Source organism: Amblyraja radiata, chromosome 15 (genome assembly GCF_010909765.2).
Source record: "Amblyraja radiata isolate CabotCenter1 chromosome 15, sAmbRad1.1.pri, whole genome shotgun sequence".
Taxonomy (NCBI): domain Eukaryota; kingdom Metazoa; phylum Chordata; class Chondrichthyes; order Rajiformes; family Rajidae; genus Amblyraja; species Amblyraja radiata.
This window is the reverse complement of record NC_045970.1, coordinates 48,629,658-48,643,098: the sequence shown is the minus strand read 5'-3', so window position 1 is coordinate 48,643,098 and position 13,441 is coordinate 48,629,658. Positions and strand designations below refer to the sequence as shown.

Below are 13,441 nucleotides of genomic sequence, written 5' to 3'. Positions count from 1 at the left end.
GATCAAACACGGGTCTCGGGCGCTGTGTGGCAGCAGTTCTACTAACAGCACTTGTGTGCTGCCCTTCTAATGTAAATGAGCAAAGAATTTCCAAGAAGCCCAAGTGAAACACAGATGACAAACTGGGAAACCAGCAGAATGTTATCTCAGCCTATTTCCTTCGCTCCATAGATGCTGTTTCACCCGCTGAGTTTCTCCAGCATTTTTGGCTACCTATAAATTAAAAAAGGTATATTCAAGTATCGCACGTTAAATAAAACCAGACCACATATGGATTTTGAATTACAATCCAAGGCTAAAGTTGCAAAACGGTGGACAGTGTTGTTGGACTCAACATTTAAGATGTTTATAGATTGAAGTTGTAGTAAATGCAACAACTTGAACCCTGAAGGACATTTTTAGTGCAGGAATAGCCCATGTGGACCCAGTATTGAAAATTATCAAGGTTAACTTGACCTTGGCCTTCATTCTACTTCATCCCTTCGTTCCATAACTGTTGGCCAATTTTCTGTACAAATATGTCCATCTCAGTCTTTAATATAGTCAATAACCTGCACGCTTTCCGGGTTAAGAGAATTCCATACTTACGACCAAATTCTTCATCATGACCTTCTTAAATGAGCAATCCCTTATTCTGAACTACATCCACTGATTCTAGATTCAACCACCCCCCTCCACCATCACAAAACCAAGGAAAATATATCTATCTTCGCAAGCCCTTTTGTTTCAGTACTGCTATTCATTCTTTTTATATCTACTTATAGATCCAACTTCATCTTTCCACAAAAAAATCCCTTCCGACTAGAAATGGGTCAGGCAGCATCTCTGGAGAACATGGATAGGTTTAGTTTAGTTTTAGTTTAGAGATACAGCATGGAAACAGGCCTTTCGGCCCAGAGTCCACACCGACCAAAGGCACATGAGTTCTATTCTACACACTAGGGACAATTTACAGAAGCCAATTAACCTGCAAACCCACACGTCTTTGGAATGAGGGAGGATATCAGAGCACCCGGACTTTCATTTTAAGTCTTTTCAGCCCATTTCTAGTCAGAAGGGATTTATTTTGTGGAAAGATGAAGTTGGATCTATAAGTAGATACAAAAAGAATGAATAGCAGTACCAAAACAAAAGGGCTTGCGAAGATAGTGTCCTTTCCTCAAATTGACTGCAAATACAAGGGAACCAATGTTAGCATTGTCTATTGCACCAATATACCCAGTACAGAGACACTAGTTGTACTCAGTTACATTGGGCACACCATTGCATTCCAGTCCCATGAATTAGATGCCACCCTGAGGCCACCAGATGGAAAGATTCAAGAATGTGCATAGAACCATCTGGAGAAGTTGCCACATCCACTTCATCTGCCGAGAATTTTGGCCCCCAGTCACTCAAAGTGGAGTGGGCATTCTGGATGATACCAAGAACCTCAAAAACACATACCAGAACACTTTGAGCCTGTGAGGCTGACAGAATCATCGCTCCACATCACAAATTATGTTCCCGACCACCCCATTGACCACAACCTGCCCCACCCATGGAAGAGTCTGCATTTCCAACCTTGACCTCATCGCCACCTCGGCACCCACAAAGCTGGCTTGGAAATAACTCCGCCTCAATCCAGCGGCATTTCCTTAGAAGAACCAAAACCATCTTTCAATTGTGGTTTCGCCAGCTCTTTGTACACAAGATGTTGTCTATTTCTATTGGGCATTCTTCAGGCAATCAAGGCTAACGTTATATTGCTTTTTAAATTACTTCCAGTAGAGTCGGAGTCATACAGCATGTAAACAGGCCATTCGGCCTAACTTGCCAAGATGCCCCAATTAAGCTAATCCCATTTGCCTGCATTAGGCCTATATCCCTCTATACCTATCCTATCCATGTACCCGTCTAACTATTTCTTAAACATTGCAATAGTCCCTGCCTCAACTACCTCATTCCATACATCTACCACTCTTTGCATAAAAAAAGTTACCCCTCTGGTTCTCGATTCACCTACTCTGGACAAAAGACTGTATTTACTTGATATATTCCTCTCATGATTTTGTACAATTCTATAAGAACACTCCTCATCCTACTGCGCTCCAAGCAATAGAGTCCTAGCCTGCTCAGTCTCTCCCTAAAGCTCAGTCTCTTGAGGCCTGTACTATACACATAACTGGATGCACTCATGGAGTATCATTTTGTGGTCTTGCCATTTAAATATGCTGCGTTGTTACATTTCTCCGACTCAAGGGGATAATTTTGTGTTCACTCACCTTACATATTATATATTTCTTTGCAGATTTTGTAGTGTTCACACAACTTAACTTTCCCGCCTTTCTTGGCATGATCAGCAAATTTGACTAACAATGGTGTTCCTTCATCTAGGTCGCTAAGCATCTGAGAGGGCAATCAACAGGCAACACTTTGGGTCGGGACACTTCAGAGTCGGTCTGAAGAAGCCCCCCCGACCCGCAACGCTACCCGTTTCAGTTTAGTTTATTGTCAGGTGTAACAGTGAAAAGCTTTGGTTGCATGCCAACCAGTCAGCAGAAAGACAATACATGATTACAATCAAGCCATTTACAGTGTATAGATACATAAGGGAATAACATTTAGTGCAAGGTAAAGCCAGCAAAGTCTGATCAAGGATAGTCCGAGGCTCACCAATGAGGTAGATAGTAGTTCGGCACTGCTCTCTGGTTGTGGTAGGGTGATTCAGTTGCCTGATAACAGCTGGGAAGAAACTGTCCCTGAATCTGGAGGTGTGCGATTTCACACATCTGCCTGATGGGAGAGGGGAGAAGAAGGAGTGGCCAGGGTACGACTCTACCTTGATTATGCTCCTGGCCTTGCCAAGGCAACCTGAGGTATAAAGGGAGTCAATGGAAGCTCCAACACTGATCCTTGTTGTACACAACTAATTACAGCATGCCAGTCTGAAAATGGTTCATTCACATTCCCTATATTAGTTGAAACAGATCAAGTCAGAGGATGTTAGTCACAAATGCTGGAGTAACTCCGCGGGTTAGGCAGCATCTCTGGAGAAAAGTAATAGGAACAGGTGATGTTTTGGGTCGAGACCCTTCTTCAGACAGGATGACTTGCTGAGACTTTACAATGCTGTGGTCAAAATCCAACTCAATTATTGTTTTGAGCTTAGGTCCAGCTTCAAATTCTGGAAATGATGCTGGCATCAAGTGTGAGAACCAAAGAGCTACCGGAAAGAGCCAAAACACCTAGATGTTTCAGCTCTGAAGAACAGCATCTGGAGAAACATTCAAATATGGAAGTATTAGATAGACGAGATAAGGCAAGCTCAAAGTTTTAGTCCAGGACGAACTTGAACGTACCAAGTTAAAAACAATACAAAATTCAAATTGGCATAGATGAGATTGGTTGTGGAGTAACAGAAAGCCACTTTTTGTATTAATAAACAATGAGTACAGTAAATAACCTCTGGGGAGGAAAATAATTCTAAAATGCCTGGAATTATTCAAGAGCAGAACATTTCCTTGCTGGTAGATAAACAGTCATGTTTTACTAGAGCACAGGAAAAATGTAAAATGGAACAGAGTGGATCGGACATGAAAGGCGAAGATAAAACATTAAATAGGTGGAAATAGGACAGTAGCATTTTTACTTGCATCCGTCATATTATTGAAGTAGAGACAAAAGGAACTGCAGATGCTGGAATCCTGGGCGGGACGCAGAGTGCTGGAGGAACTCAATGGGACAGGCGGCATCTTAGGAGGGAATGGACAGACGACGTTTCGGGCCAAGACCCTTCTTCAGACTGATGAAGGGTACCAACCCGAAACATGACCTGTCCGTTCTCTCTTCAGATGCTGCCTGACTTGCCGAGTTCTTTCAGCCCTTTGACTATCACTGAAGTATTTGTGCCAACAGTTTCCTCACATCTCACAGAAGACATGGCACCAGTCTTAAAAATTGGAGACATAAGGAATTGCAGATGCTAGATTAAAAAAAAAAAAAAAAATACAAAGTGCTCCAGTTACTTAGCAGGTCACCCATCATTTCTGGTGGGCACGAATAGGCGACGGTTCGGGTCGGAACCTTCACCAGTCACCTTCAAAAATTGGAGGTGATCTTTTACATTCTTTCCCCTATACAAATGGTACATTACTTAAGCAAATGAAAGGAAAATGAAGACAGAATGGTTAAGGTTAAATACTATAACTATTGCACAATGACAAGAATGAGACTTTAATCTTTAATTGGTTTTAAGTGGAGTTTATAACAGTAAGATAAAGGGTTGTTAACAAACAACACATACAATAACAAATGGACATTGGATTTTATGAGCATCGATAACCTGTACAATTTACATTTGTTGGTTTACTTTTTGTGTATTCTCAGTGCATGGCATTACACAGAGAGCAAATAGCTGCACAGCACAATAGTATCTTTAACAGGCTGAAATGGAAAAGGCTGTTTTACAGGCTGAAAATATATTTCTGTATACATCTTTTATATGAAACAAAATCCAAATCTGAACAGGTAGAGCAGCAGGCAGCATTGTCCTACACTGCAGTGAAGCCCCTTTATAGTGCACAGTTCCACCTTTCTCCATCTGCATGCATGATGACAAATTTTTGAACAGTATTTTAAGTAAACAAGAGGCACTTCGTGGCAACCACAGGCTTTGTTAAACATATTGCACAAATCTGGTATTACTAATGAAATGGACTCTCAACACTGGCACCTTATGAATAGTTTAAAGCTGAAACTTGGATATTTGATGTTGCCTGTGAAATCCACTCGGTCCATAACTTGTGCCACAGTGCACGACCCCTGAGGCTACCCATGCAACTGCCCTTCGTGTTTTTACCGTGGCAAATATAATTCAGTGGGGCTACAGATGACTAAAGATGGCCAAAATAAATTCCTTTACAGTGATGCTGTCAACAAACAATTTCAGACATTAAGCTGCTGCACATCCAAAGAATTTGTTTTTTATTAAGCATATAGTCTGGAAACTCAAGAGAGATAATCTACAGAAAGTCTTTACCAGACTAGTTATGAATACTGTCATAAATAAAAAAAAGAGACTGGACAACTTTCAGTCAAAGTAACGTATGTCTGACTCTACAAGGATGGTATCAATACAAGAATATGAAAACATACTATTGCCACCTATTCCAGCTTCAGCATGCAAACCTTTGGAAGGTTTGGAAAAGTTGTTTATGGACCCCAATACACCCTCGATTTTCAACAGAAAATGAAAAAAAAAACTCTTACAGTGCAAAAGCCCAGTACAATATGTAGCTGCTCTTACCCCCAGCTCCTTAGCGTTCCAAGTGACACTGAATCTAATTGTCAGTGTTTTGAAGATGAAAGGGCTGCCACTTTGCCCCCTAATGTTGAAGGGAAAATAAAGCTGTATAAATACTTTGCCTGAAGCCAAGCTAAGTATTTCCAAGGCATGTAAGGCAGGAAAGTTTTCCTTCACTTGTTTGTGTGCACCTTTTACAAACGGGCGTTTATTGCCTGCTCCTGGTTGTCAAAATTTCCTTTTTATTATCAATATAAAAATAAGATTTAGTGGTAAACGTCTTTATGAAAGATGATATACATAAGGAAACTCTTCAAAAGTGGCATGTCTCAAATGTTCAGTTATTTAGCAACAGAAATGAACGGATTTTGAAGGGGGGTGGGGGGAAATCAATAAAAAAAGTTAAAAGGAAAGTTCCATCAATAAAAGAAAACTGTCAACAGAAGCTTGTAATTTGATCTATAAACCTGCATTCCTTCCCTCTTGAGCTACATTTGTCCATCTCTCTTTCACTGCACAACTCATGCTCTTCACATTAGCCTTTAGACAGTTTTAAAGCACCACTACAAAGAAAGATTTAAAAAAAAGATTTGTGGTTTATAGCAAGAACAGACACCAGAACTGAAACATCTAGACACTAACCAACACTAAATGTTTTTTTGGGAAGTTACTTCCAGCCCAAGCCAGACGCAATTTTGTAATTGTAGTTGTCCATCACCAAATGGCCAAGCAGAATAAATCTCGTGCTGAAGTAATGAAAATAATAGGTACAATTTAATGCGTTAACCCTCCAGTAAAATACAGGTTTCCATAGCTAAAACACAGCCTTGATTCTGTCCCTTACAAGAGAATATGAAAGATTTCTCACAGACTTTCACCATGGCTACGTCACTTCATTTGGTTAGGCCCCGTGGGAGTATGCAGTTCTATTTTCTGACAAACACAGGAAATGACGACAACTACTGGCTTAACACATAAACCAACAGAACACAAGAGACTTCATTTCATGCTGTTACAGATGAGGAAGGTACAAACAGCTTCCTAGAATATGAATACAAAACCTCTTAATTTTCATGTTAAAATTCTGTGCATACTGCGACCTTGCTAAAATCAGTTTACCCTGTTGAAACATTGGCTGTGACTTCTGTTTACTTCCATACAACACACATTTATGTCCCTGAAACATGCCACCTAAACATGCTGCATACTCCCAATCCAAAATTCGCCCTTACCAAGTATCAAATGCCAATATGAGATGTGGAGAAAGAAGGCATCTTGCCAATAGAAATAAAACAGCTAGAACTACACAAACATAATGAAGATAAGTTATATAGATACTGACTTATAGTCCAAAACAGTACTAACAAAAGAGTGATCAACTTCAAGCACTGGCCTTGGTTACAAAGGACATGTGGAGCAGCACCAATTAAAATAATTCTAGCTAACTTATTAAATCATCGTAAAATTCTCCTTTTTACATTAACTGTCATATTTTGAGCTGGCATGCTGCCACATTTATAAAATTGAGCCTTTTTTTTTACCAAGGGACACCATCTTGCAACATCCCTTAGGAAAGGAAGGAAAAAGCTTGAAAATTCGCCCTACACGGACTCCACAATCTGACCATCTGTGGACCAGCAGATTTTGGGTCTTTTTGTCCAGGGTTCAAGCCTCCTCCCAGAAAGATTTTTTTTTTTTCAATCCAGCTGCCTCTTCTAGCACCAGTGTGCTTTGAAAGCACAAAAAGCAAGCAGCAGTACCGGCCAATTGCACAACCTGCCGGGCCAAACGGCTCGCAAAAAGGTGCAAAAGGCCGCCGGTGGTACTGGAACCAGACTATGGATTTTTTTTCCCTTCCTTTCTGTGCATTCTCTCAAATCCCTTTTCCCCACCAAAAAACATGCATTTTATGCAAACCTTCTCAGATCCTCCTGGCTGATAACAGACTGATCTACTGTTATATAGATTTAAAGGGGGCAGGGCTTAAACCTTTGTACAGGTAAATGAGCACCTACTGTTGGCAACATAACATAAAAGGAAAAGATTTCCTACGTACACACCAGATCTGTCTCCACTTTTTATAAAACTGGAATTAAACGGGAAAGTGCCTCTTTTATCCTGATTGCGCTTTTGTGCGTCATTTCACACAAAAAATGTATATAGATATATAACTACGCAATCATTTTTCATTGGACAACAGTGTCAAAACCTCGTGGATGTATGTGTATGGGGCTAAACAACATTGGTCAGGAAAAGATCATTGTTCCTATAACTGGTGTAGCATTTTACTTGACACATTGTCCTATTGCCATTAAAAAAGGTACTTGCTTTCAGTTTATTCAAGTGTGTTTCCTTTTTCTTGCAGTTTTAATTTTCCCATAAAAATATTTCAGACTTTTGTTATCTGTGTATGCTGATCTTCATCAAAAGGTTCATTCTCTGGATCAGAGTCAGTGGTGTCCGAGTATCTATAGTCCTCTGGTTCATTATCACTAACATCTGGCGTTACTGTTGTTGAACTGTTGCTCATGGGATGTTGTTGTCGTTCCTCTACCGTTTTTGTGAATAACAGCTTCACCTGTGATATTAAAAAAATAATCACCCATTAGTTACATGACATATATTTTTACTTTTAATGAGTTTTTAAAATTCAGAAATTCTAAAGGGAGGGTCTAAGACATCGTTAGTGACAACCCGGAATAATTATTGCAAGGAGGGACCAGAAGCTCAGAGAAGACTTTTCTGCCAGCAGAGAGAATTATACATAATTATCATTTAAACGCAAGCAATGCATTTGAGTCCAAGCTGTGACTCTTGTGATTTACTAAGAAGTGATGTAGCAGTAAACCAAATGATATTTCAGCAGCAAATGAATATGCTGGAGTCAGGCAATATTACACAAGTTGAAGTAGGTGGTCTTGCTGGTTGTATGCTCAAATACTCTGCTTTAAAAATAACATTTGGAGACATTGGGGGAGGGGTGGCATCAGACAGCCTCTGTGTAAAGCAAAACCATTAAGAAACATCTCTTGATCTTCGACTTTAAGCATTAACTGTTTTTCTATCCACAGATATTGACTGATCTGCCGAGGTGTTTACAAGGCTTTTATGTTTTATTTCAACATCTGCAGTCTTTTGTTTTTTATTTCCTCAAGTGTTTTAAGTCACACAACACAGACCAATCTCCTACATTCTGCTAAACTTTCTTCTGGAAGCATTTTAGACCTTTCCAAGATTTTGACAAGATTACTATTGTTGTGTCATCAAAATTTCTAGATTGTGCTCCACATACTTGCATCCAAATTATCTATATCTACACGTATCAGAAGTCTATCCATGAGACACCAATTAAGGGAACGAACATTCATTTACCTTAAAAAAATTCAATGTGTTCCAACTTTAAAACTGCTGATACATGTGCTCGAAACCATGTGCCTTAATTTTTCTAAAAATTACTCTGTTTGAAATACTTTATTAAATGCCTTATGCAATATTATATACATTCTATAACTGACAGTAGTCAATCCTTATTAAATGTTGTAACCCATTGCATTAGTAGAAACAGGAAACTGCAGATACTGGTTTACCAAGGAAAGATACAAAATGCTGGAGTAACTCAGCGAGTCATGCAGCGTCTCTGGTGAAAATGGATAGGTGACGATTCGGGCTGGGACCCTTCTTCAGTCTGAATAGGTCTTTGCTTAGGCCGCATTTGGAGTAATGCATGCAGCTGGCTGCTCCTATAATTTTACTGAATTGCGGCGTTTTGCACATGCTATTCTCAGTGCGTTTGATAAACTTAAACTCAGAATAATTGGAATACCAAAACTGGCAATAATTTTAATGCAATAGACAAAGGAAGAGAGTAATGAATGGGGGCAGAAGAGAGGATCAATATAGAGGTTTTCGGGCTTCCTTTGTGCTCCAATATACTTGGTTGGAGAAACCTGTCCTTGCTAGATTCCTTGCAATAACATTTTGCAAGCAGGACATTATGAAAGCTAACGAGGATAAAATTCTACCCTTCAGTTCAATGAACTTGCAACTTCAAATCTAGGTAAATTGTCAGGAAAATGTATTTAATTTTTCAAAGTCACAATGAGCCTCCAAGGATTCTATTCAAGGAACTTGCTGCTGAAAAACCGGGATCCTCCTGGGATGCCCGCAGCTGAATCAAGGCAGGCTAAAACATAGTTTGAGCGATTTGATTGTCAATTTGTTTTACATGTCAGATACATACCAGAGGGTCTGAGCTATCGGGAGAGGTTGAGTAGGCTGGGGAATATGGACCAAGCTTGGCAGGTGGGACTAGTGTATGTCGGTCATGTTGGCCAGTTGGGCCGTAGGGCCTGTTTCCACACTGTATCACTCTATGATTCTATGTTGCTAACAACTGGATATGACACTTTCTGCTTCTTTATCAGTACCTATTATATCTATTTACCAACATCTAATATGGCTCTGCAGATTTAAAATAAAACAGGATTTTGATGAATCAATTAATTCATCAATCAAGGCACTAAACAAAACAGGGTTCAAGTTTTGAAGATTAAGTACAAAATACATTTTGCACCAACTGGGAAAATGCAACAAGTACAATTCAACAGCACATCTTGTTCATTTTATATCAAGGAGAAACACCAACCTTGAAATTTGGTGAGAAGTATCTGTTGGCCTTGTCTTTATTTGCCTTGTCAAGTTCATTTTTAGTCAATGTGAGGGCCAGGTATTCCTTGTCATTATCTGTACGCCAACCACCGTCATCCTTGTCTGAAACGATGCTGCCATTTTCTACTTTATCTAAGTTCTCATTTGGTTGTGGGATGAAGAATGTATTTATCCAGAAATGGAACATTTTATCCTGAAGAAAGAAAATATTTTTGGTGTCAGTTGCAAGAAATAGTTGGCATGTGTGACCCTAATACGATACCAATATTTACATTAAAAAATAAACCTTTGCTGATAGAGAAACAGCTTGGCAAACTACCAAATCCTCTGGATAGTTGGAAGCCAGGGTTTGAGAGCAAAGCCACGTTTGAAGTTACAACATGAGAGTACATTTATCCAGTAATTTAGAACTTTTCCGGCATAAGCTGCAAGCATCTATTGTAGAGCACATTTTAGGCAAGTATTAAATGATGTTTTCAACAGTATTTTCAGCTTCTGGAGATGAGGAAAATGAAGATTAATTCATTGTAATTTACCCAGTCTTACCCTCTTTTCGATGTCTAAATATCTGTCTAATTATACTGGGAAAGAGACCAAAGGAAAATGCATATGGCCATTAGGAATACTACAATTAAAATCTGACAAACTAGCAAGTTTCTAAATTGTTTATATATTTTTTAAATTGCAATGAATCTATATTACTAAAACTCTCTGTTTTATACGTGTCAGTGCGTGACGTTTCAAAACTCCGCCAAAACGGTACACGATAGTGCTACAATTTTTGGCCCACCTTACTCACCATTGTCCTGGGATGTAAAAGAGACAAGTTCCGTTCGGATTGATGTTATATTTTACAAGTTATTGACATTTTACTTTACAAAAACCACTTTAACACTTTTCCACTTGCCCTGCCCGTCATCCACGTCACAATGACTTCATAATGGGATCCCGAATCTCATTTACAGAAATTGTTTTTTTTTTGTTGTTTTTTAAAAAAAAACTTCGTTTTAATCAAATTCTTCCGTTTTCATTAACATTTTCATTGAGAATTCCATTTTAAAACAATGCGATTGTCATTGTGGGGGGGGGGGTGAGATAGGGGGGAGATGAGGAGTGGGGGAGCAGAGGGATAGAGGGAGAGGAGGAGGGTAGGGAGGGGAGGGGTTATGGAGGGAGGGAGGGAGTGACCGAGGGTAGGGGAAAGGAGAGGGGGGGAGAGATGAGGGAGGGAGAGGGGGAGGGGAGGAGAGGAGAGGGGAAAGAGGGAGGGTGAAGAGGAGGGAGAGGGAGGGTTGTGGAAAGAGGGGGAATGGAGGAGGATAGAGGTAGGAAGAGGGATGGCAAGGTAATGGAGGAGGGGAGGGAGGGGGTGAGGGGGGGGAAGCAGAGGAAGGTTGGTGGAGGGTGGGAGAGGGAGAATAATGGAGGAGGGGAATAGGGTACTGAAGAGGGAGAGTGAGATGCAGTCACATTGATCTTATATTTTATGTTATTGCCATTTTAAACTTTAAAAACGTCACAGTCGCACTACCACTTGCCAGCCACACCTGCGCAGTTAGGCAAGTGCTACTGGGGGAATATTGCGTTGGGGGAACGGGACCCAACGGGTCCCACTTGGTCTAATAACTTATAAATACAAGGTGCTCATACAGACCTGGTAGAAGATTGGCTTTTGTTCTGCATGTCCTAAAGGAGAGAAAAATCAAGAGGAGAGGCGATGCAACCATCTTCTCCAGCACTTTAACCAGTGAATTTGGGGTTTATGAGCATGGGTGAAATAAAGGAAACTATCCAAATATGTTCCCACTTCCTGACTACATTTTCCTTTTTTTTTTTTGCCAAGCTTACCGATTTCAGCCAAAATGTGCTCGTGCCCTCATGGATCTAGGCTGGGGACGAGAACCTAGATCCTTGGAGGAGACCCTTGGAGAAGAAAAACTAGATCCTTGGAAGTAGCACTACCAACTAAATACACACGAGCATGAGAATGTGACATTGAGAGTAGTGGAGAAAAGATTCTACTCAAGAGTGAACACCTCATGTAGGAGCCATTTATGCTTAAGTTAGTATACTATAGCTAGTTTTATATTTTTTGTATGCTTGTGGGTGGGATTTAATACGTAGTAGGGTGTGTCTACGTCTGAGGAGGCTGGCGTAGCCAGAGATTAGGATTTAGTTTAGCCTCGAGGGATGGTTGAGACGAGAGTTTTTTTACTACTCTCAAACGACACGGATGAAACAGTTAGTAAGAATGAAAAGATACAATTTGTATTGGAATAAGAAATACTTGATATGAATCACTCCAATAAAAGACTAATTAATCAAGAAACAACGACTGGAAGATTAGTTTTTACAATCTGCGAGTGCGCAAGCTATATCTCTTCTACATCCCTGAGTAGTAATGGCTATCAAAGTTGGACATTGGAAAGTTAAGAAATTGCCATTACACCTCACATTTAAATGACACTGCTGTACACAAAGTACACAAGTGCAGGTATATAATAGCTAGGGGTAAACTCTCTCAATCACCAGTGCTGGAGGAACAGCTAATACCGCTAAAACAGCTAAAAGGATTTGAGTATAGGAGCAAAAGGATTTGAGTATAGGAGCAGGGAGGTTCTACTGCAGTTGTACAGGGTCTTGGTGAGACCACACCTGGAGTATTGCGTACAGTTTTGGTCTCCAAATCTGAGGAAGGACATTATTGCCAAAGAGGGAGTGCAGAGAAGGTTCACCAGACTGATTCCTGGGATGTCAGGACTTTCATATGAAGAAAGACTGGATAGACTCGGTTTGTACTCGCTAGAATTTAGGAGATTAAGGGGGGATCTTATAGAAACTTACAAAATTCTTAAGGGGTTGGACAGGCTGGATGCAGGAAGATTGTTCCCGATGTTGGGGAAGTCCAGGACAAGGGGTCACAGCTTAAGGATAGAGGGGAAATCCTTTAGGACCGCGATGAGAAAAACTTTCTTCACACAGAGAGTGGTGAATCTCTGGAACTCTGCCACAGAAGGTAGTTGAGGCCAGTTCATTGGCTATATTTAAGAGGGAGTTAGATGTGGCCCTTGTGGCTAAAGGGATCAGGGGGTATGGAGAGAAGGCAGGTACAGGATACTGAGTTGGATGATCAGCCATGATCATATTGAATGGCGGTGCAGGCTCGAAGGGCCAAATGGCCTACTCCTGCACCTATTTTCTATGTTTCTATGTTACCTGCAGATTGTTGAAAATACCTGCAATGTCTTATGCCAAAAAAAGACCTCTTTCATACTGAAACTACTTTCACATGGTTAAATGGCATAAATATGGACTGCAATTTCATTACACAAAGCGAAAGTAAACTTCTTTAAAATGTACCAACTAATTATGGCCTTCTCAGCCATTTTCATCGTAGCAAGATTTCAATAAATTTGTGCTTTTGATCTAAAGTATTTAATTGCCATGAACCGGAACAATGAAATTCTTACAGCGCTGTTTTACAGACAC

At 40.2% G+C, this 13,441-nt stretch overlaps 1 protein-coding gene across 1 annotated transcript in view; it reads right to left on the bottom strand.

Moving 5' to 3' along the window:
- Nucleotides 1-4,208: 4,208 nt before the first annotated feature.
- pten (phosphatase and tensin homolog) overlaps nucleotides 4,209-13,441 on the bottom strand; it is a 111,910-nt gene continuing 102,677 nt past the window's right edge. The window contains exons 8-9 of the mRNA XM_033034368.1: nucleotides 9,930-10,145; nucleotides 4,209-7,862 (exon numbers count right to left, since the gene is read on the bottom strand). Coding sequence (XP_032890259.1) covers nucleotides 7,674-7,862; nucleotides 9,930-10,145 — 405 coding nt within the window. The 3' untranslated portion in view covers nucleotides 4,209-7,673. The remainder of the gene's footprint in view (nucleotides 7,863-9,929; nucleotides 10,146-13,441) is intronic.